Genomic DNA, 25,868 nt, shown 5'->3' on the forward strand with positions numbered 1-25,868 from the left:
GGAAACAATAGCGCAGCAGACTACGCTATTGCTTCAGTCAAAAAAATTGAAACCTGACTCAACTGAGCCTAACTGATGCAAAAACAAAACCCATTGAAATCAATGGTTTTTTTGACTGAAACATTTATTTCCGTTCTTGGGGTCCTCTGACGGGTCTGATAGAATGGAAGGCGCAACGCGGATGTGGACAAAGTGTGTTTTCACATCAGCGTTAGGTTCCAATGATGGGCTCCGCTAGACCTTTCCGTTGGTGGAACCCATCAACGGAAAGGCAAATGAAAACCATAGCTACTGTTTGCATTAACATTGATTTTCATTGGTAACGCTTCCGTTGTAAATGGTTTCCGTTTGTCTCCGTTCCGTAAGGTTTCAGTTTTTTTAGCCAAAACAATAGCGTAGTCGTCCGCGCTACTGTTTCCTTAAAAAAAAAATTAGAAACCTTCCAAAACGGAGACAAATCAATTGTAATGCAAACAGAAGCTATGCTTTTCGTTTGTCTTTCCATTCATGGGTTCCTCCGACGGAAAGGTCTGACGGAACCCATGAATGGAAGGGTGACGCTGATGTGATGCGGATGTGAACAGGCCCTTACTCATTTATTATAATTTATTCCAGAAAGTGGTATAAATTATGTCGGCAATCTACGATAGTACCTGACTTGTGTAGATTTCACTCAGTGGCGCACGGACAGCCTGAGACGCAACAAAGTTATTAAGAGGTGTGCGCCTCTTAAAAAATTGGTTGCATCTTACTCCTCCTGCATGTTTCCTATTATGACTGGCATATGAAACACCAGTCTTAATAAGTTCCCCCGCAGTTAAATCCAGATTGCTATACTGACATACGTTGCGACAAATTTATGACTCCATCTGCCCCATTTTGATAAATCTGTCACAACGTACATCACTGCCATTAACTTTCACACTGATTAATATTACACCAACTTTTTCTACGCTAGGGTCTATGTGGAGTAGAGATGCAACTTTTTGGGGCTATGTTCACACGACTTATTTTCGTCCATATTTCGGGCTGTAAACGGCCAAAAAGCGGTTAGGAGATCGGAAGCAGAACGCCTCCAAACATCTGCCCACTGATTACAATGGAAAAAACGGTTTCTGGTCCCACTTCTTCCCACGGCGTTCTGTTCTGTTGCATGTCACTTCTTGAGCCATTTTTGGGGTTGTTTTTCATTGACTCTATAGAAAAATAGCTCCAAAAACGTCTGTGAAAAACGCAAGTTAATTAAAAAACGTCTGAAAATCAGGAGCTGTTTTCCATTGAAAACAGCTCCGTATTTTCAGAAGTTTTTTGCTAAGCGTGTGCACATAGCCTAAATCCGAGCCAAGCCATAAACCACGCACACTTTTCACTCCACTGTTACAAACTGACGTGCATGGCGAAAATAGCTGTAATTTCTGGTGCAAATGGTTAATATATAGTTTACAAAGTAGACGGGAAACTATTTTGGAGTAAACTGCACCAAAAACAAGTGCAAATACTAGTACATTGATAAATGTGGGGAAATGTATATTAGAAATTGGAGAAGTTTTCATTATACGCTGATTACGCTTCATTTACATAAACCTGGAGATCCCCTTTAAATAAAAAAATTAGAAACTAATTCCAGCGAGGTTACGGAGCATTGAAACGCTGAAATATGATGGAGATAAACAGCAGTAACCAGGAATATATGCCTCATCTAATGGAGTCCTGTCTTGGCTGACAGATTAATGACACTTGTAGGCGGATGATGTGCCTCCCTGGTCTGTGATCTGCACCCAGAGGAACAATACACATTACAGAAAATGCAGAACGTTTTCCCGGCAGCGATGACTATTGGGGGCATAGGGAAAGTGCTGTAATGATTTTAGTTGCGCTGTGTAATTAAAGTGGAAATAAATAGGGTAATGCCAATGCTTCTTGTCTGTTGTGAATCAAATGATCCTATTAAAATGCAAACACATAAAGCAGAGTATAAAAAAAATACTTAAAATTATGTCATTTCCAGAGCATTTCACCCTACAATGGAAAAATGATTTAAAATATAATTTATTGTGCACAGATTTGTAATATTCGGCTAGCCATCTCCGAGTTATCTTAGTGCCCTACTTGGGTTACTGCTGGGTGACAACCACTAGGGGCAGCTATAATAGCGCTCATAGGTGTTATGGCATGTAAAATGCCATACAAATATGCGTGTGTGTGTGTGTGTGTGTATATACATATACATATATATATATATATACATATACATATATATATATATATATATATATATATATATATATATATATATATATATATATGTATATATACATATATTTCTGCTCCTGCTACTTTAAATTTACTGCTCTGCTAAGGTATGTGTCGGTCTTTACTGTTATTCTAGCATTCTGTTTATGAATTAGGAGGACCAGGACGAACATAAGATCAGATAAGATCTGATCATAAGAGCTCACAGCATCGAGACCTCCCCAGACCGGAACAACTGGACTGCCCGTTTAAAGGGAAGGTCCACCTTTGGAATCATTTTTCTATCACTCCAATACATCTTATATAAATAATGAAGTCACTTTTTAAATGGTCTTGATTAGAAATCCCCTACCAAATTATGTATGCAACTCTTATGCAGACCTATGTGTCTCCATGGTTACAGACTACAAACAGACCCTGAGTGTAGTCTGATCTTCCAGTCCTACTATCAATCTGTCCCCTATGACTTGCTAACAAACCCAGTGTATGTTAGGAAGAACTAAGGGATGAATAGAGTCTGAAACCATAAAGACACATAGATCGACATAGGAGTTGTATACACAAAATGCAAGATTTTTATTCTGCAGAGTTGCCACATTTGTTTTTTCAGATGCATTAGAGCAATAAAAACATTGGTTGCAAAATCCTAAAACCTTGTTTTCTTCAAGTTCATAATCATATGTTGAGACATAGGAGCATCTCCCTATGTAACTGCACAGTGAATAATTGAAAGAAAGATAAATAGGAAGAAGCAGACACCAACCACTGACAGTGCCATCGTGATTGGCGGCTCACTGGCGGGTAGAGTGAATTTATACTCCACACAAGTGCCACTGGCAGAATATCTGAGAGCAGTCGGAAATCCAACACATCAGTCTCCAAAATAATATGTTCACTTCTATGTTCAAACCTTGCGTTGTTCTGTTCCGTTACAGGAGTAGAACAATGAAAAAAACGCATGACGAACACCAATCGCGCCTGATGAAACCCGTTGACTTTAATGGGTTTCGACGGGTTTCTTTCATGGTGTCCGTCATTTTGCCGGACGTGCTGCACTATTTTGTCTGGCAAAAACGACTGAATTGGAAACTGAACCTGCGACACAGATGTGCTACAGAGAAGTGATCTCCAATCTGTGGATCTCAAGTTGTTGCAAAACTATAACTCCCAGCATGCACTGGTAGCCAAACTGCAACTTCCACCGGCTACCCGTAACTGTAGTAATGGAGATAGCCAAACTACAAATTCCTGTGGCTGTAAGGGAATGCTGGGAGTTGTAGTTTTGTAACAACTTGAGATCCACAGGTTGGGGATCATTGCTGTAGAGAAGCATTTACGTGTTATAAGGTAAGAATATATAGTCAATGAGGGGGAAAATGGAAGCCTGGGTGTCCAAATGTAAAAAAGCATTCTCTGGTTAAGTAAACCCTTTTTGAAATACCCTATTGGGGCATTCTAAGTTATCCAAGGGCTATAAAGAGTGTCCCTAGCTCTGGCGAAGCCATTACACTGAGAGCATATTGAATTCAATAAAAAATGTGTAATGCTCTATTTTCCCTGTAGGGGCACTACAGGGGAATTCAACACTTGTTTCCAGGTTCAGTCCCAGATTACAGGTGATCACTCAATGGGATCATCTTATTTTAGGAGACTTATAACAAAAACAAGACGGCACATCAAGGGTTTATATTTACTAGGAACTTTTTGTTTTTAGGTGAACTTGTCCTTTAAAATAAATTAGTATTTTTTGTCTTTCACTTTTAGAAAACACATAAAATGCTGTAAATTTAAAGGAAATTTAGCACTTCCTACAACCAAAAAAAATTGTTTCTTCTTTTGTTTACAACTGAGAACACAGAAAATTAATACAGTGTATAATTCACCTTCAGGCACACGGCCGGATCCTAAGTAACTGTGGAAGGTTTCCTTTCATGTTTGTTTTTTTAATTTTACTACAGCCACAAAAATAACCATAGATTTTCCCCTGTGGGAAATAAATGATTCCTCTTATTTATAGTAGGAGCTCAGCTCATTTGTGTTTTTCATAACAAGCTCAGGCACCACATTGTTACTGAATTATTGGTACCCTTTCAATTGTGACATTTTTCCAATGCAATTTTCTACCAAGACTGAACCGTTGAAGTTGGTTTTCATTTTATAACACAAACAATACAACTATTGGGATTTACTTAATGTGGATAGAAACTGATTTAGTCACCGAACCGAGTAATGGAGGCAGCATAGTCATTTTCAGTACTCATCGATGGTGTGTAGAGCATGCACAAAAGAAAATTCTCTTCATTACCTTATCTTGAAAAAATAAGGCTGTACATACCATAGACACAAAGATGGCCCTTGCAGCTGTTATGGGGGTACATGTGTTGTGTGTGTGTGTGGGGGGGGGGTTGCTGCTACGCTTTTGTTGGCAGAATGAAGGTGGAAACCTCCAAAACTCTACCCCTCTCTGCAAACAAAGAAAGGGGAAACTTGGCCCAGTGTCATTCTACCCTTTTCTACTGCACAGTATGGGAAAAAAGAGTAAAAAGGCCCAACCGTGTTGGCCTGGGATAAGAGGTAATGAAAGTATGGTACCCTGTTGTGATGTTTGCTATGAGGTCCATCTTTTGCTTGTTACATAAAAAGGAGTCCTAGCAGTAGCAATTCATTTAAAGGAGAAATTCATTGAAAATCAATCTTCTGACATGATTTGATCTACTAGTAAGTATCTATGGTATGTCAAAACATATTGGGTGGATTTCCCCTTTAAAAATATTGTATACGCTGTCCTCTATATAAATGTCCGTAAAGGGAATGTGTCATCAGACCTCAGCCACTGAGCCTCACAATAGACTGACCCTTCCTGTTCCGTAAAGATCACTTCTCAGCAGTCATCTCATTATCATCACAGGCAGGATTACAATTAAAGGTAACACCTATATATGGATAACACAGAATCCACCATTCATAATAGACTGACCCTTCTTGTTCTGTGGAGATCACTTCTCAGCAGTCATCTCATTATCATCACAGGTAGGATTAGGGTATGTTCACACGGCCTATTTACGGACGTAAATCGGGCGTTTTTGCCCCGAATTACGCCCGAAAATAGCGCCTCAATAGCGCTGACAAACATCTGCCCATTGAAAGCAATGGGCAGACGTTTGTCTGTTCACACGAGGCGTATATTTACGCGCCGCTGTCAAATGACGGCGCGTAAATAGACGCCCGCGTCAAAGAAGTGACCTGTCACTTCTTTGGCCGTAATTAGAGCCGTTATTCATTGACTCCAATGAATAGCAGAGCTAATTACGGCCGTAATTGACGCGGCGTTCAAGCGCTTGCACATGCCGGTACGGCTGAAATTACGGGGATGTTTTCAGGCTGAAACATCCCCGTAATTTCAGCCGTAACGGACGCCCTCGTGTGAACATACCCTTAAGGGCATGACCACACATGGCGGAATTCCTCCGCAACTGTCCGCATCAATGCCGCACCTAATCCGGGTTGCGGATTACGGCTGCGGATCTGCACAAAATGTGCAGAAAATTGATGCGGACTGGCCGCTGCGGACTGCAGGAAAAGTGCTTCCCTTCTCCCTATTCAGTGCAGGATAGAGAGAAGGGACAGCACTTTCCCTAGTGAAAGTCAAAGAAATTCATACTTACCGCCCGTTGTCTTGGTGACGCGTCCCTCTTTCGGCATCCAGCCCGACCTCCCTGGATGACGCTCCAGTCTATGTGACCGCTGCAGCCTGTGCTTGGCCTGTGATTGGCTGCAGCCGTCACTTACACTGAAACGTCATCCTGGGAGGCCGGACTGGAGACAGACGCAGGGAGTTCTCGGTAAGTATGAACTTATATTTTTTTTTACAGATACATGTATATTGAGATCGGTAGTCACTGTCCCGGGTGCAGAAACAGTTACTGCCGATCGCGTAACTCTTTCAGCACCCTGGACAGTGACTATTTACAGACGTCTCCTAGCAACGCTCCCGTCATTACGGGAGCCCCATTGACTTCCTCAGTCTGGCTGTAGACCTAGAAATACATAGGTCCAGCCAGAATGAAGAAATGTCATGGTAGTAAAAACAATACGCTCCGCAGCACACATAAGATCTGCGGACTTCATTGCGGAATTTTGACTCTCCATTGAAGTCAATGGAGAAATTCCGCCATGAGTCCGCAACCAGTCCGCCACTGCTCCGCAACAGACAGAGCATGCTGCGGACACCAAATTCCGCTCCGCAGCCTATGCTCCGCAGCGGAATTGTACGCATCGTGTAAACGAACACTGCTAAATTAAAGTGAAAGTCAATGGAGAAACGGCTCCGCTGCGGATTAACGCTGCGGAGTGTCCGCAGCGGAATTTAAGTGAAATTCCGCCATGTGTGAACCCGCCCTTACACTGACAGGTAATACCTATATATGGATAACACAGGCTACACCATTTATAATAGACTCACCCTTCCTGTTCAGTAGAGATCACTTCTCAGCAATCATCATATCACAGGCAGGATTACACTGACAGGTAACACCCCTATATAGATAACACAGGATCCACCGTTGACAATAGGTGAAGGATGCAGTTCCCCTACGCCCCCTCCCTGCATATTGACCTCTGCACAGGTCACAGATCATGTCTAGACAACACTTCCATAAAAGTGATATAAATATATGTGATACATTGCCTATAAACATGTCAAAATTCAAAATGTTTTTGTTTCACACTTTTAGGCTGGGTTCATACAGAGTTTTTTGACGCGCAAACCGTGCCGCAACACTCGCCAAAAACCGGTCGAAAATGCTTCCCATTGATATCAATGGGAGGCAGAAAAAGCGTATTTCGCAGCGTTTTATGCCCACGAAAATCGGCGTGCATGCAGAGTAAAATCTGCCTCAAATTTCCAAACGGAATTTTGAGGCAGATTTTCCCCCTGCAAAAAACTCTGTGTGAACCCGGCCTTATGTAAATTTTTTGTTTTCCAAAAATTTTTAAGCAACACATATTATTAGGCTAATTAGAGGGAAACTACCACTTGAAAGGGAGCGTATACAGTCATATTTCTTTTCCCATTAAATTTGGAAACTGCTGATTAAAACATGTACCCAACCTATTGTCACACATTGAGAGCTCATTCGATAGCACATCATTGGGGAAGGTGAAGCAAGAAGGGCAAGGAGAATATGGAAGAATGTGGCGGACATTATTAGGAAGATCTTTCAGGATGTTCTTGAAGAATGCTGAAATGAGACAGAAATATCTTGTGGTCAGGAGGTGACTTAAACGTTGCGAGGAGAGGAGAGGCGCTAACAGTAGATTAGTGAGCTAACAATGAGATTACACTGTACGAACAGATGAAGATAACATCAGCGGTATCTGCATAGATAAGAATGGATGAAGGGAACTACAGTCCGCAGACAATAAGTTATGTTTCCATTGATCGGTGAAGATCGTATCTCTTAAAGTGGAACTGCAAGAAAAAAAAGAAAAGGATTAGGATTTAACCTGTGTTACAATGGAGCTCTGATTTCGAGTCTTGTTGATTATTACATTAGGGAATTTCATTTTTTAACATAATAATTGAGGCGGGTCCATACTGGGACCATCAGGACAACCCCTTTACTAAAGCAGCTCCCACAACAATGAGATGATCTCTGAAGCTCCAGCTTCTGAAACCCCTGTGTTCAGCTTTTATTGTTGGGGAAATTTGCCGCCACATATTAATTTCCCCTGCTGGAGAAATGTAGTATTGCATGGCGGCTATTGAAATTAATGGGTGACCATGTAGGACATGCCACTAATAGGCCGTAGGGACAGACAGGGGAGTAGCTATAGGGGTAGCAGTCACACCTGGGCCCTGGTGCCAGAGGTGACCCAAAGGCATTTCACTTTATGTGGGGGGGGCCTTACATATTCTGCATAGGGTCCCAGAAGTTATGCCTCTGGCTTCAGAAAAAAAATACTCCCCTGCCAGGGTGCTGAGTGAACAGCAGCTCCTTCAGACAAGCGGCTATGCCTGGCACTGTACCTCATCCCATTCGAGCACTGCGCTCCCTTCAGTATGCTGATCGACGGGGGACCCCCACGTTCACAAATTAATGGCCTATCTTTAGGAAAACCCCTTTAAATACTTATGTGTATAGCAGGATAACTCCATCTAGTTATTTTGTCAAGGTGTTTCCCCACCTATTAAATTTCTTACATGGTGGTGGTCCCTTAGTCTCAGTGTCTCTATAGCAAATACAACCTTTCCAATTCCTATGCCTTAAAAGGGGTTGTCCGGGATTACTAAAAAAATTGTCTTCTTTTTTCCCAGAAATAGCGCCACCATTGTCAATGGCTGTGTCTGGTATTGCAACTCATTCTCATTCACTTGCTATGATTTTTTTTCTGTATATCACTGTATGGTATATGAATATTTTGTATATTATAGATTTTGTCATGGAAGTAATAACTCACATCACTGGTAATACGGACGGATTATTGAGCTCTATCTCAGTTATTAATTTCTTCACTTTCAATTCTCCTCCCTTTAATTTTTAGAGTAAGAATTTTCCATTAAAGTGATTTTTCATTACGACTTTAATTCCAGCTCATTATGTTTTCAGGCTGGGAGGATTCAGAAAGGTCTACACAAGGATTCCGTTTCCCCGAGGAGGTGATAGGTACAGAATTTTTTATTTTTCTGTTTTTGTATAAAAGGAATGGGATGCTTAACAAACCGGCAACTGGAGGCAAATAATCAATGTATACTTTGGTTTTATGGATCCAAGCTTCTTGCAGTCAGTTAATTCACTTGCTGAGATATTTTATGATGCTCTATAAGGGGATGGTAAATTGAGATAGCATTTGCCCTTTAGACTCAAACACTTTACTTTGTTTCTTAATCAGACATAGATTTTTAACTGTTGTAGTTCCTGAGTGGTTCCCCTTGTGCCGTCTTAAGACAACCCCTCTGTATATGCCCTATAAAGGCATATAAACATCATCGAGAGGGGGGGGTCTCCTGCTATATCAGCTGCTCCTGATCTGGTGGACCTGGCCTGTCCATGTATTAGTTTCATTTGAATGACTGCCATGCAATACTATATTTCTCCTCCAGTGGCCACTGCAGTATAAATGTCTCCCTGTCAGGGGCCTGACTCAGAGCGATCAGCGGATTGCCAGGCCACCTTCATGGCAAAAGGGGGTTGGCAAGTTAACACAATCCCTTTAATAATTTTATATTAGTTCCTAAGGTGACAACCACTAAAGGCAGCTAATATAGAGCCTATAGGGGTTGTCACCCAGCGTTCAAGCCTGAACGGCGGGGGTGCCGAGAGTCAGGACCCACAACAGTTAGATATTAATGGCTTTTCCTGAGGATAGGTCATCAATTTTTTATGAATGGACTACTCCTTTAAAGTTAAAAAAAGGTATAGCTGTATTTTTACGTATAAATGAAAGTCGTGGTGTGGATCCATACCTTACAACTACACCACATGTGAGTATGGCCTTACATTTTGCCCTGTTTTTACTCCTTATTGTGTGCTTGTGTGTAACCTTAGTTGTGGCAGTTATGTCATTCTTTCTTTATATTCATGAACCAGGAGGCTCAGGATGAACAGTGCTATAGGTCCCTTTCAGTAAGGGGGGGGGGGTGCTACAGAGACATGTACGTCTAGGAATATAATATTGAATTGAGATAAGATGAATACATTGGCAATGCTACACCCCTGATTGTAATCTAATGGGGGCTTCTGTTTACAAGAGCATCACAATATAATAGTCGTTACAGTTGTATTTTAGGGTTTTCAGTATTTTTCTTCTATTTTTGTCATATTGATGATTTCCCAGAATTCAATAAACCAGTTATTCGGGTAAATGGTGAAACATATGCTGCCTCTGTTCATTACAATACACATTATATAACCTTTCCGTGCTTAGAACAAAGCTCCGCAAACAACTCTCCTTCATCGACGGGATGTGACATAGAAAAATGTTCCCCCTCGGAGAAATCCCTTTGTGCGTAAGCCAAAGCCGGCGTGATAGGAGGATTTCGGGAACACGGGACCTCCGTAAGGTTTAACTTTATTGTGAATTGTGTTGAAATGATGTATTGACCGTCAGAAATCCAATGACAGATTGCTCGGGGTGCGGCAAAGAGTAATTTCGGAGAGCCGAGGAGGAGGGCGATATTTACCCAGATTGGATAAACACACGTGACAGTCGGCAGGGAGCAGACGCAAGTTTACAATCATTTTACATGACAAAACACATGTCATAAAGCAATCTTCAGTGCTGCCTGTCTCGAGGGATGAAAGGATTTTTTTGCTAACCTCAATATGGATGACAGAGTGACTATGACAAATGATAAACATGCAGCAAACACATGCTTATCAGATAGACTGAAATATAGAATTCATGGTTAGTACGGCCAGTGCCACACTGACGTGCCTTGGGCCTACTGGAGGAAAGAATACTGATGGCCTGCCATCAATTTATACAGAACATGTCCATTGTCCATAGAAGCAAGTGATGGGTTGACAATCAGCTCCGAATGAGGTTGTGTTCTGCTGGACCTGTGGGGCTCATTATAGGGTCAGATCCTGGGCCCACCGGAGGATCCTCTGTAACTCTGGAGGGCCAGTCCAACCCTGATTACAGCTATTTTTGTAATTGAATGGGATGGTTCGCCAATAACAAGAGATGGTTAGTTGGCAAATCTGATTCATAGCGCAAGTTGAGATAAGATGGTGTTACTGCTGCCAGATGCGGTTTTCCCCTTTTCGACACTCAACACTACCTTAGAATAGGAGTTGTAGTCATGGCATGACCTATGTAGCTAAAGGCTCTGTACCTATATTTAAGAGGCTCTGTCACCAGATTTTGCAACCCCTATCTGCTATTGCAGCAGATAGGCGCTGCAATGTAGATTACAGTAACGTTTTTATTTTTAAAAAACGAGCATTTTTGGCCAAGTTACGACCATTTTTGTATTTATGCAAATGAGGCTTGCAAAAGTCCAAGTGGGCGTGTTTAAAGTAAAAGTCCAAGTGGGCGTGTATTATGTGCGTACATCGGGGCGTTTTTACTACTTTTACTAGCTGGGCGTTCTGACGAGAAGTATCATCCACTTCTCTTCAGAACGCCCAGCTTCTGGCAGTGCAGACACAGCCGTGTTCTCGAGAGATCACGCTGTGACGTCACTCACAGGTCCTGCATCGTGTCGGACGAGCGAGGACACATCGGCACCAGAGGCTACATTTGATTCTGCAGCAGCATCGGCGTTTGCAGGTAAGTCGATGTAGCTACTTACCTGCAAACGCCGATGCTGCTGCAGAATCAACTGTAGCCTCTGGTGCCGATGTGGCCGACACGATGCAGGACCTGGGGCAGGAAGTGAGTGACGACACAGCGTGATCTCTCGAGAACACGCTTTGTGTCTGCACTGCCAGAAGCTGGGCGTTCTGAAGAGAAGTGGATGATACTTCTCGTCAGAACGCCCAGCTAGTAAAAGTAGTAAAAACGCCCCGATGTACGCACATAATACACGCCCACTTGGACTTTTACTTTAAACACGCCCACTTGGACTTTTGCAAGCCTCATTTGCATAAGTACAAAAATGGTCATAACTTGGCCAAAAATGCTCGTTTTTTAAAAATAAAAACGTTACTGTAATCTACATTGCAGCGCCGATCTGCTGCAATAGCAGATAGGGGTTGCAAAATCTGGTGACAGAGCCTCTTTTACTGTATGTCACCTTGTTGGGTATAATAAGTCCAGCTGGATGGCAGCAATGGACACACAACTGTCTGAAGTTCAATCAATCTATCCTATTATCTTTTTATTTACTTATCTATTCATCTTGTGTTCTATCTATCTATCTATCTATCTATCTATCTATCTACAGAAACAAAAAAAAAACAAAAAAAAACAAAAAAAAATAAATAAAAAATAAATTTAAAAATAAAAATAAAAGGGGATCCAGCAGCACTGGTTAAAGAATGTGGGTGCAAGCCTCAGGGAGCAGACCAAAGCTCTCAATATCAACAGCGATCAAAAAAGTAGGCAGCACACCATCGGATTAAGTGAAAAAGAGGGTACTTTATTAACCCTAAGTGCGACGTTTCAGCTCTATCCACTAGAGCCTTTCTCAAGCTTGAGAAAGGCTCTAGTGGATAGAGCTGAAACGTCGCACTTAGGGTTAATAAAGTACCCTCTTTTTCACTTAATCCGATGGTGTGCTGCCTACTTTTTTGATCGCTATCTATCTATCTATCTATCCATCCATCTAGGGGCGTAGCTAAAAGCTCATGGGCCCTGGTGCAAGAATTCAGCTTGGGCCCCCATACCCCTCTCCAACACCACCAGACCCCTGCGCACACCTATGCCCAGCTGCCTTGCCCGACATACCCCATGAATGCCCCCCACAGTCTAATTCCCCCATAGTTGCCCCACAGTATAATGCCCCGATAGCTGCCCCCACAGTATATTGCCACCCATAGCTGCCACATACAGTATAATGCCCCATACAGTATAATGCCCCCATAGCTGCCGCAAACACTATAATGCCCCATACAGTATAATGCCCCCATAGCTGAACCATACAGTATAATGCCCTCCATAGCTACAATTTGCAGTATAATGCCCCCCCCATAACTGTCCCATACAGTATAATGCCCCCATTCTGTATAATGCCTTCCATAGCTGCCACATACAGTATAATGCCCCATTAGCTGTCCCATACCGTATAATGCCCCCATCAGCTGTCCCACACCCAGTATAATGCCACCATACAGTATAATGCCCCATCAGCAGCGACCATATGAGCCCCCCCCTCCCATACGCAGTATTATGATCCCCATATGTGTGTACGTCATAGAATAATAATAACATAATTACTTACCTATCCCCATTCCCACAATGGGCGGAGTATCCTTCTCCTCCTCTGCACTGTGCTGTGAGTGACTCGGCGCAGAGAGGCGCGATGACGTCACTACATCGTGCTTGCCTGCGCCGAGACGCTCGCCGCACAGTGGATGCTGGATCAAGGCTCCAGCATTGAACCCAACTGAATGTCCGTCCTCCAGATTCAGATTCAGTTGGAAGCGAGACCAGCGCTTATGGGCCCGGTCGCATTTGCGACCGCTGCGACCTCTATAGCTACGCCACTGTATCTATTTATCTATCTCATATCTATCTATATTTCTCATATCTATTCATCTGTAATTCATTTATCTCGTATCTATATATTTATTTTATAGAAACTGTCAACCTTTCTATATCACAACTATCTCTTAGAATCGTGTAGATGTCTGTTTTCCAGTCTCATCAGAAACCCGTTCAAACCCTTGACATCTGTAGATATAAACATGCTGTCCTAAGGCAAGCAGGTCAATGGCTCTCCAAGGAGAGATCCCAGCAGGTGATTGACAAAAACAACACTTTAGAGATGTCTTAATAGACATGTCTTCACCGCTGCGTCCATGCCCTCCCTCGGAGCGCGCCACTGCTGCATTTCGATGCTCCACTGAACACCTTTTTTTTTTTTTTTTTTACTTTTATTTGTTATTCATGTTCCAGATGCGAATTCTGAAATAATATTGACACCATGATGGAAAAACATCTTGTAAAAGTTTGAGCACTGCAGGGCCGCAAAGTGGTAGATGAATTTTCATTTGACAACGTCAAACCATCTGGCACTTGACTTGTTAATGGCCTCTGTCCAAATCTCGCAATTCAACTCAGCAGATGACGGGATAAAATCGAAAAATTTGTGTGGAGCACGAGGCAGGCTGCAGATACACCACTGGCTGCAATGTATATTTCACTATCACGCACGTGAAGACTTGTTCACAGGGAAGCGGCCGTTTGGAGCCACATTATATTAGGGAATTGTAATATCAGCGATTGTCTCATATAACTTTATTGTTACAACGGCTTACAAATTATTCTCTAAAAATGATGCCTATGATAACACTTAACTGTCAGAACAGATGGACAAGACATATTGTCATAGGGATACAGATAGCAAAACTCTTGGTATCTCGGATTAGGAATAATATATTTTTTCAGGTGTCCAGCAAGTCTTCATTTCTCTTCCATTGATGCTACATGAGAAATAAGACAATACATGTATTTGCAGAAATGTAAGAGTACGACATCTAGCTTTAGCCGCATACATTTTTAGTTCAATTCCTTAAAGACGTCTTTACTATTTCTACTATTTTTGTATCAAGGTCCTTTTACACGGCCAATTATCAGGCAAATGCTCGTTCATCGGCTGATTGTATCGTTTATGCAGCCGAAATTATTGTCGTTATCAGCAGCAGATCTCCCTGTGTAAACGCTGCAGACATGATAGAAATGTATGGGGTCGAGTGATCGTAGTAAGGAGCGCTCGTCCCCATACGAAGCTCCTTGTGAAAGGAGCAACCGAGCACCGATCAACGAGCTCCCTCATTAATCGGTGCTCATTTACACGGACCACGTCAGGCCAAGTAAGAGTATCCTTTAGGGTGATCTTACACGGCCAGACGTGGGCCGTGTAAACGAGCGCCGATCAACGAGACAGTCATTGATCGGCGCTCGGTTGCTCCTTTCACAAGGAGCTTTGTATGGGGACGAGCGCTCCTTACTACGATCACTCGACCCCATACATTTCTATCATGTCGGCAGCGCGTCTCCCTGCTTACACATTTAGATGTGCTGCCGACAACGATAATAGTTATGGCATTTAAAACTATGCAATCAGCCGATGAACAAGCGTTTGCACAGGGCAATTAGCGGGAACCCTTAGGGTGATATTACACGGCCAGACGTGGGCAGTGTAATATCACCGTGATTTGGCCTTTACAGTCATAGTCCATTCTGTGGACATCTACGTTGGTCATGATACATCAGATGTGCAGCCTGGAATACAATAGGCATTTATTTCTACCAATTATTGCGTCGGACAATTTAGAGCATTACATTATTCTAGAGGCATCTTTGTAGTTTTATAAATGGCTTATGTTTGTGTATTCCTCTCCTTCTATTGATTGTGGCTGTGTTCAATAGAGACGTTTATGTCACCAGATTGCAGCCTGGAAGGGATACATGACACCGACAGAACATTAATCTGTGTATACCCTGTCTGTGAGATGCTTTGTTAACCTTAAGGATATGTTCACACAACCTATTTTCAGACGTTTTTCGGGCCGTAAATGCCCCTAAAAACAGCTAAAAGTGCAGGGGCTGAACGCGTCCAAACATCTGCCCATTGAGTTCAATGAGAAAAACGTCGTTTCATTCCCACGGGGCGTTTTTTACGCGGCCGTTTTTAAAAATGGATGCATAAAAAAACGCCTCCCTTGAGCTGTTTTTGGAGCTGTTTTTCATTGACTCAATAGAAAAACCGCTCCAAAAACGGCCGTAAAAAACGCCGCAAAAACACAAGTTGCTTAAAAAAAGGCTGAAAATCAGGAGCTGTTTAGGCTGGATTCACACGAGCATGTTCAGTCCGTAAAGGACGGAACGTATTTCGGCCGCAAGTCCCGGACTGAACACACTGCAGGGAGCCGGGCTCCTAGCATCATAGTTATGTACGACGCTAGGAGTCCCTGCCTCGCTGCGGGACAACTGTCCCGTACTGTAATCATGTTTTCAGTACGGGACAGTAGATCCACGGAGAGGCAGGGACTCCTAGCGTCGTACATAACTATGATGCTAGGAGCCCGGCCCCCTGCACTGTGTTCGGTCCGGGGCTTGCGGCCGAAATACGTTCCGTCCTTTACGGACCGAACATGCTCGTGTGAATCCAGCCTTACCCTTGAAAACAGCTTCGTATTTTCAGCCATTTTTTTTTAAGCGTGTGACCATACCCTAACGTTGTAAAGCCAAACAGATATTCTAACATCTTTCTTTACTATTTGACCACTGGGAGCACTGTTTGCGTGAAGCTGCTCTGATGACAAGCAAGCACAATGATATTATATTACCCATAAATATATAGAAGGAAACTATCTAGATAGATGATAGATAGATAGATAGATAGATAGATAGATAGATAGATAGATAGATAGATAGATAGATAGATAGATAGATAGATAGATAGATAGATAGATAGATAGATAGATAGATAGATAGATGATAGATAGATAGATAGATAGATAGATAGATAGATAGATAGATAGATAGATAGATAGATAGATAGATAGATAGATAGATAGATAGATAGATAGATAGATAGATAGATGATAGATAGATAGATAGATAGATAGATAGATAGATAGATAGATAGATAGATAGATAGATAGATAGATAGATAGATACGTATTTAGGTGTTTGACCACGGTAGATTTATTTTGATTCAGCCATAGAATTGGTCAACTCAATTGTAATATATCAAAGGGTTATTTCATACTTAAAGGGGCTGTCTAAGATTAGAAAAACATGGCTGCCTTGTTCCTAAAATAGTGACACACCTGTCCATTGGCTGTGTCTGGTATTACAATTCAGCTCCATTGAAAAGAATAGGGCTGAGCTGCATTACCATATACAACCTTTGGACAGTTGTGGCGCTGTTATGGAAAGAAAGCAGCTATTTATTTCTATTCCTGGACGGACCTTTTTTTTTTTTTAGTTTTCAGATTGGTGGTAGTTCCCCATCTTAAACCCTCACTGATCTTCATAATGGGTGGATCCTGGTCCTAACCAAGTCTTTATTTTCAATGGAGTGGTGGTTATGCGTGGACACTCTTAATTCAAACTGGGGATAGACTCGAGATGTCTTGAGCTTAGTAGGGGTCCTAGCTGCCAGAAGCCACTGATCTGAATTGTGTGATGTCATCAAAGTTAATTATAAGAAACAGAAGATCATGACGACAGCATCCTCTCAATCCGTGTTTACTGTGCCCAGCAAGGCATACCAACCCCTCGAAAAGCACCCATTATATTCTTATAATCTTTTTAGTTTCAGTCATTGTAGGTGTCTCCCTGGGACAGCGCTGGAATCTCCTGATTTGCGTACATAAGTCCAATATGACTCATCAAGAGCACAATTATATTTTTCATTTCATGTCAAGGATAAGCCTTCTGCTCGCCCATGAAAAGAGAGGAGCAATTTCATCATAAAGGAGGAGACAAATTTGACATCTGACCCCAACGCCTCCCGTGTCTACATCCCATTTCCCCCTCATTTTCTATTATCTTCTTTCTAAGATTTCCCTTTTTGAAAAAATTTTGACTTGTTTTTTAATAATATTTAACTATCATTTTGAAAGTAATGAATTCCGTGAGACATACGCTCTGATCTTCTCTGTCTTACGTTTGAAATAATCCCAAAAGATTGTGAGTGAGTATCGTGTTAGGTAATGAGGGGGAAGATCAAATCTTAACTATGTAGCTGTTCTTTTTGGTTGTTTTTTTTTTGCTTTTTGACTCCTTCATAATGATGGAACAAGTATTGTTTTATATGTCTTGACATGAAGTTAATCAGATCAGGTTTATTCAGAATATGTCACAAATAAATACAGTTCTTTGTCAGAGTGACATCAAAGATCAAAATATAAATGATTTTTTTATTCACCCCGTTTCCTAAGATACAATATGAATAAAACATCCAAAGATGGACTGTAGTAATTCTCAATTATTTGAATAATGTACAATGCTCCGAGCGTCCCTACAGAATTACAAGCGCTCAAATAATAGACCTTCATCTTTAAAGGCTTACATTTCTGAGTAAGCAATTTGCCTGCCGAGTGGGAAGCAGCTTTTTTAATGTAACAATGTTGCAAGCAAATTTTTTTGTGAGGTCTCTTATATAATATCTTCAGTTTAACAGAAACTTATTATGGGGAATTAAGTTAAACATCAGGAACCCATTAAAGAGTTATTTTATTCCCAGTTGACATTACTATCAGTGATACAGGAAAGAGTTAAACGGTCAAGAAATGGGGGAAAAAAATTTCTTTATGATTTGGAATTTTACTCTCATCATGCCACAGGATGAAGCACAGATTTTTCACATTTTTTTTATTGTGGAAGATTTCCGTTATGCTCTTTTCTCACCGCCTACTTGTAAGGAACAATAGCTGCTGTGCCCATCAGGATGCCTTAAAGTAAATGTCCACTTTTTAACACCATCTTGCATTTAGGTTCAAAATGTTGTACTGATTCATTTCTTAATGTATCTCTATAGTGGTGGGATTGTTGTTTTTCTGAGACAGAGCACCAAATCATCTGCATAGACATAAACATAAAATTCTTGCTGCCTGCAGCCGCCACTAGAGGGAGCTCCGGAGCTTACTGCATACTGTGTTGTTACTGAATTCTAAGTATAACTCTAAGTATGCAATAAGCTCCCTCTGGTGGTGGCTACTGGTAACTGGCATGTCATATTTCAAATCTATGTCTATTCAGGGGATTTGGAGCGCTGTAATAAAAAAAACAAAAAAACAGAGCTGTAAAGATTACTTGGCACAGAAGGTTCAAGGGGGGTATTTAATACTTTCAACAACATACATGCATGTTTTAATAAATAAAAAAAATCTGCAGAATAAAGATTGTCCTAATAGTACACCTTGTCCAGAATTTTATAGACCTGGATTTTTATTTGTACATGATTCTGTCAATGGAAAACCCATAGAAGTCACATAAGTCTAAAAATATGGATCCATGTTTTATGGCCGGAATACAGATCCATAATATGGATCAGTTTTGTCCCTACAGAAGTCAATAAAGTTTAAAATACTTATCTGTCTAATGCTCATCCCAGCATAAACTAATATGAAATCTGTGACCACTCCATGCAGAAATGACATTGACCAATTCACATTATACTGTATATATTTTTTTTCTTTCATGCATATGGTGGCAGCCACCTTGACTACGTAGCTGCAGCAGCAATCCCAGGGATTTGCTTTACACAGGCACTGGGACTTAAGAAATCTTAGTGAGAAAACAACCTATTGACTTCTATGGGAGAGTGTAGTGGGCATGCTCTGTGACATGTGCAGAAGTCACTCTGCAGGGAATGGGAGGAGGAGCTGAACTGTTTTCATCACTTAATGTTAATGTTGTGATCCTGTGTGATCTGCATCCAGCTTTTATTAGAGGTATTACCTTTTATTCTAATTGTGCCCTCTAATGATAATGAAATGACTGTTGACTCTGCCCCAGTGTACACAGCACAAGCTGAAAAGTCATCTCTTCAGAGCAGGAAGTGTCAGCCTATGTTGAGGGCTCAGTAAACAATATGAAAACTCGAATATATGCAGATATACAGTGGATATAAAACGTCTACACACCCCTGTTAAATGCCAGGTATTTGTCATGTCAAAAAATCTGTACAAGATGAATAATTTCAGAACATTTTCCACCTTTAATGTCACCTATAATTTTTACAATTCCATTGAATAACAAACAAATCATTTAGAGGGGAAAAATTAAAATAACAAAACTACAATAATGTGGTTGCATAAGTGTGAACACCCTCTTACAATTGGGGATGTGGTTGTGTTCAGAATTAGCCAATCACATTTAAACTCATGTTAAATAGTAGTCAGTACAGAGCTGCCATTATATAAAGTGATTCTGAGTAACCCCATATAAAGTTCAGCAGTTCTACTAGGATTTTCCTGACATTTTCTTTGTTGCATGCAAAAACCATGGTCCGTAAAGAGCTTACAACACATCAAAGGGATCTGATTGTTGAAAGGCATCAGTCAGGAGAAGGGTACCAAAGAATTTCCAAGGCATTAGATATACCATGGAATACAGAGAAGACAGTCATCAAGAAGTGGATTACATTTGGCACAACAGTGACATTACCAAGAACTGGACGTCCCTCAAAACTTGATGAAAACATAATACGAAAATTGGTCCGAGAGGGTACCAAGAAGCCTATAGCAACATCAAAGAAGCTGCAAGGACTTTATAGCAGGTACTGGTTGGTGTAGTGCATGTGACAACAATCTCCCATATTCTTCATATGTTTGGGCTGTGGGGTAGGGTGGCAAGACGGAAGCTTTTCTAACAAAGATAAACATCCAAGCCCGGCTATGTTTTGCAAAGACCTACACAAACAAAAACATGTGGGAAAACCTGTTATGGTCGGATGAGACCAAGGTTGAACTTTTTGGCTATAATTCCAAAAGGTTTGTTTGGTGAAAAGCCAACACTGCACTTCACCAAAAGAACACCATACCCAAAGTAAAGCATGGTGGAGGCATCATTATGGAGCATGGTGGAGGCAGCATTATGAAGCATGGTGGAGGCATCATTATGGAGCATGGTGGAGGCAGCATTATGAAGCATGGTGGAGGCAGCATTATGGAGCATGGCGGAGGCAGCATTATCTAGCATGGTGGAGGCAGCATTATGAAGCATGGTGGAGGCAGCATTATGGAGCATGGTGGAGGCAGCATTATGGAGCATGGTGGAGACAGCATTATGGAGCATGATGGAGGCAGCATTATGCTTTGGGGCTGTTTTTCTGCAACTGGAACTGGGTTATTAGTCAAGGTAGAGGGAATTACGAACAGTTCCATATATCAGTCAATATTGGCACAAAACCTACAGCCCCTGCTAAAAGGCTGAAGATGAGGAATTTCCACATGACAACGACCCAAAGCAACGACTCCAAATCAACAAAAGAATGGCTTCAGCAGAAGAAGATCAAAGTTTTGGAATGGCCCAGCCAGAGCAGAGTCCTGAATCCCATTGAAAATCTGTGGGTTGACCTGAAGAGGGCTGTACACAGGAGATGCCCTCACAATCTGACAGATTTGGAGCGCTTTTGCAAGGAATAGTGGGCAACAATTGCCAAGTCAAGATGTGCCATGCTGATAGCATTCAGTCTTTTTGGGTAGAAGTCTGTCATAAAGGCAAAGTGTGATTCAACAAAGTATTAGTTTAAGGGTGTGCAGATTTATGCAACCACATTATTTTTGTTCTTTATTTTTATTTTTCCGCCCTAAACAATTTCAGTTTGTTTTTCAATCCAATTGTACAGATTATAGATCACATTAAAGGTGGAAAAAGTTCTGAAATTATTCATCTTGGACTGATTTTGTAAAGTGACAAAAAACTGGCATTTTAACAGGGGTGCGTAGACTTTTTATATCCACTGCATAAGGACACAGAATAAATATGTCGAAACGAAAAACTTTATGACAATAGACAATAGGCCATTTTCTGATAAATTTCCTTTAAATGTCAGACAATTGACCGCCCCATGCCTGTATATGTCAAGTCTCACAGGATTCTTTAAATTGGTTCTCTGGTTTAGAAAATCCATTTCTATATAACCTATTAGGGAATTCTGAGTTAATAAAGGGGGGTCCTCTGTTTAGGATCCTAATCTCTTGGCCCGAGTGGAAAGCAGTTACAAAGTGTGACTCTCGCTCTGGAGGACCTGTCCTGTCCTGCATTACACAGACAACACATTGAAATGAATGATCACAGTGTAATACTTAATTTCCCCTGTGGTGGCGCTGCAGGAAAATTGAATACTTACTCCCAGTTTTCCCCACAGATTACAGCAGATCGCTGGGGCAAGGCAGCAGGAGAACGAGTTGAGATCAACTTATTTGTCAAGAGACCCTTTTAACAAGTAGGGATTGTCCATGGGCACCACTTTTTTACTATCCAGATGCAATTAGCATTGAAAATGCATTAATATGCACATATATGCAAATTACATCCAGTGTGTAGATAAAAGATGAAAGAAACCCCAGTCCCTGAGCTGTAATCATTTATTTATAGGGACTCCCTGAGGCAAAATTTAGGTGTAAAATAATTATTGTAATTAAGGTCCAAGCGTGTTATGAGCCTGTACTTTCAGGTCACGGAAATGCTCATATCATAACAGGAGAACGTGCAGAGTCCCGGTATATATTATATGGATATGCGTTTTACAGTCATAAATTAGCTGCATTGTTTACAAGAGCTGATATAGTATATGGAAAACTAATATTCAGGCCATTACGCGAACAAGGAGAAAGCTCCTCACATTTTTTATAGCACCAACATATACCTCAGCGCTGTACAGAGATTGTCATCACTCACATCAGTCCCTGTCCTCAATGTGGCTCACAATCTGATTTCCCTAATCTCAGACACGCATAAGGATCTATCTCATAAAAAGACAAGAAACCCGTACAAACACGGAGAATATACAAACATGCAGATGTGGCACTTGTTCCAATATGAACCCAGGACCCCAGGCAACCACCGCACTGCACAGTGTAATGAAATAGGATTATAAAAACTCTGATCCTTACCATTTAACCCCTTAGATACTGAAGTCCGAAGCACCTAAACAAGGGGAGGGGACTTATAAAACTAAAAGATAGGAATAGCTCTCAGCACCTGCAGTGATGATAACTCAGCTTTAAATGAGCATCTTATGTACAGTCTCTCCAGCTGGAGATATATGAGGGTATTTAATACTGAAACGGCCGCGGTCCGCCGCCTTCCCTTAACTCCCGATGGCGGACTTCTGACTTCTTGCCGGCGTCTCCCTCCCTAGAGACGCCAGCACACGCGGCCGTACTGCTCTGCAGTGTCCTCTAGGGTGTGCGCTTGTCTTTGGCCTTTAAAGGGCCCGCGCGTACATGCAAAAAGTTACCTAATCAATCCCCAGATCACCCTGGACTATAAAAAGGGCTCTGCCCTTCCACTCCTTGCCTGAGCGTTGTTGTCTACCCATGTTCGCATTGCAAACGGTCCCTTAGTTGTATCCTGCTCCCAGTGTTCCCATATCCTGCTTCCCTTTTCCTGTATCCTGTTGCTGTGTTTGTTCCTGAGCCTAAGCCTATTGTTGGAGTTGTGTGTGTCTCATCTGCTACATCTGGTGTCATCTGCCACGTATGGTGTCATCTGCCACGCCTGGTGTCATCTGCCACGTGGAGCTTCAACTGTGCCACGAACCATCTGTGGCAAAGCATCGGCTACACCTCGTGTCTGTCTGGACTCTTACAGGTAGTCTTGTGCTAAAGACCTTTGCATAGACTGTTGTTTGGTCAGCTGCCACTCCATTGCGGCGGAGCGGCCTACTGGGTCCACATGCCCCAGGACTGTGACAAATACAAACTTAACCATTGGAGGACATTGTTTTTTCATGATTGTAATAAGTAAGATGATGTATCTCTATGTATCATTTCATATAGAATAATGCGCACTAGTTCAACCATTAAAGGGATTTCCATAAAAACTGTAAAATTGGCCATAAGTTAGTAAATCAGAAGCTAGAACAATAGGCAAAGTTTGGTTATAATGTTTGTTTTACTTACAGAGATATTGGCCTTTTCCTTATTCAGTGGTGGCGGCCATTTTCCAAAAATGACAACAGGAAGTGCAGCCATATTGGTAGTCACCTTTAAATTAGCTGCTCAGAACCGGACAATCTATTTTCGTTGTGTCAGCATGTTAAGTGGCATTTTATAGAGAAGCAAATTCAAAAGTGGCAACCAAAACGGCTGCATTTCCTGTTGTCTATGCTAAAACGGCCGTCTCCAAAAAAACTGAAAAAAATGCCAAAATCGCAAAATTTAGCAGAATACTACGAATTTCAATTTGGTGGCCTAGCGCCACTCTTGTAACCACAAGGATTGTCTCCAGGAATGGAGCTAAAATGGGGAGGGACCTTTTCAAATGATGCCCCAAAGGGCAATTTCTTGGAGATTTTGTGGGCATTTCTAAACGGACAGGGGCGAGACTGGGCCAAGAATGGGGATTCAAATGTTGGGATGTATGGTTACAAAGGGCTACAATGTGGTTTATATGCAGTATGTCAATCGACCAAAAATACAGGAGGTCCGGAGGTTCCCTTTAAAATTGTTTATTCTAAACTGCGATCAAATAAATTAGCTCAAAAGTTTTTATTCGCTCTTATAGTCTACAAACCTCTTCACATTAAGTCGAAAGTAAAATTGACTGAGATGAGAGCAGAGCAGGTTATAACACATTAATCCCATAATGCTCCTGTTATCTTGGAGAGATGCCACCATAGGAATATTGTATCCGCTTTCTGTAAAATAAAGAGGGAATGTGTCTCTCTTGGATTATCGTATTTGCATAACTGGCGGTCATTTTCTGAACTATGACTGAAAATTGAATCTGCCAAAGGTTTCCTGCGCTAGAGATAAACACAATGGAATTGTCGACTTTCGCTGAGATATCACCGACACTTTTTCAATTCCTCTGTCTGTAATTAATACAGAAAACTTAAGTTATTCAAGCTGAGGAGAATAAATGCGGGCGTATTTACCGTTACACGGGGGTGTGAATAACCCTATAGACCATACTCAGGTCCAGGGGTCACGCGCACGACTGTATTCCCCCACTGTAACAGTTGTCAGTGCCGTATTGTTATCCTATGGAGGTTTCTGTACCTCCGTAGGATGCCATATATATACCGAGGGTTTTTGTATGCAGTCTGTGCGGCGTTGTATAAACCAAATTTTCATGGTTGCTGAATTTCACCATAAAAGTCAATGGAGACTGAAATTGCATCCACGTGTATGTATCCGTAAAGAACCCTATATTTTTTACCCTAAACTATTAGCAAGGACGACTGGTTTGGAAGCAGGAAATACTTAGGAACGTATATGGTACCCGTATTGGAGTACCTGAATGTGGTTTGTAAAACACCATCCTTTATCGGCAGTACAAATAGACGACAGTCAAGCGATCGCATGAACTATCGAAATGACAAAAAAAAACAAACACCCAATTATTGTAACATGCAAATGCAATTATCGGGAATGTTACCGACTGGTTAATATCGGCGATCAGCACTCAATTTAACAATCTATCTTTCCAAGTAAAAGGACCCTTAAGGCCGTTTTACATGGGCCAATTATCAGGCAAATGAGCGTTCATATGAACGCTCATTTCTGATCATTGCCCTGTGTAAACAGGGCAACGATTGGCCGATGAATGAGCAAACACGCACATTCATTTGCTGATTATATAGTTTATGCAGCAAAAAATATTAATTTATGCAGTATCGAAAAATGTTATCCCTGTGCCGACATAATGTATGGAGACGAACGATCGTAGTAACGATCACTCATCCCCATATGTGACCAATCATAGCTGCTTGTGAAAGGAGAAAACGAGTGACAATCACTGAGTTGCCTCGTTGATCGGTGCACGTTTCCATGGCCTTTATCGGGCCGTGTAATAGGACCTTAAGCCTTAGGGTATGTTCACACGGCTTATTTTCAGCCGTTTTTCGGGCCATAAACGCCCCAAAAAACGGCAGAAAATATGGAAGCTGAACGCCTCCAAACATCTGCCCATTTTTAAAAAACAGTGCGTAAAAAACGCCCCGTAAAAAGAAGTGCATGTCACTTCTTGAGCCATTTTTGGAGCCATTTTTCATTGGGTCAATAGAAAAACTGCTCCGAAACGGCCGCAAAAAACGCATCAAAAAAATGCTTGGTGCTTGTAAAACAGCTGAAAATCAGAGGCTGTTTTTCCTTGAAAATAGCTCCGTATTTTCCAGCCGTTTTTTGTTTACTGTGTGAACGTAGCCTAATGGTCCTTTTACACCACCAATTTTGTCCGTAACAATGAGCGGCGATCTATGAGACAGCTCGTTGAGCTGCACTCATTTGCTCTTTCACAAGGAGTCATGATCGGTT

General features: G+C 41.6%; 1 protein-coding gene across 5 annotated transcripts in view; it reads left to right on the plus strand.

The window, feature by feature from the left end:
• TAFA1 (TAFA chemokine like family member 1) overlaps positions 1-25,868 on the plus strand; it is a 289,251-nt gene that overhangs the window by 99,516 nt on the left and 163,867 nt on the right. For 3 of the 5 annotated variants that reach the window (XM_075834010.1, XM_075834008.1, XM_075834009.1), the window contains exon 3: positions 8,862-8,918. The exons of the other annotated variants lie outside the window; for them this stretch is intronic. In XM_075834010.1, the coding sequence (XP_075690125.1) occupies positions 8,862-8,918 (57 nt within the window). The remainder of the gene's footprint in view (positions 1-8,861; positions 8,919-25,868) is intronic. 5 annotated transcript variants of the gene reach the window in all.

This window comes from Rhinoderma darwinii, chromosome 7, assembly GCF_050947455.1.
Source record: "Rhinoderma darwinii isolate aRhiDar2 chromosome 7, aRhiDar2.hap1, whole genome shotgun sequence".
Classification (NCBI taxonomy): domain Eukaryota; kingdom Metazoa; phylum Chordata; class Amphibia; order Anura; family Rhinodermatidae; genus Rhinoderma; species Rhinoderma darwinii.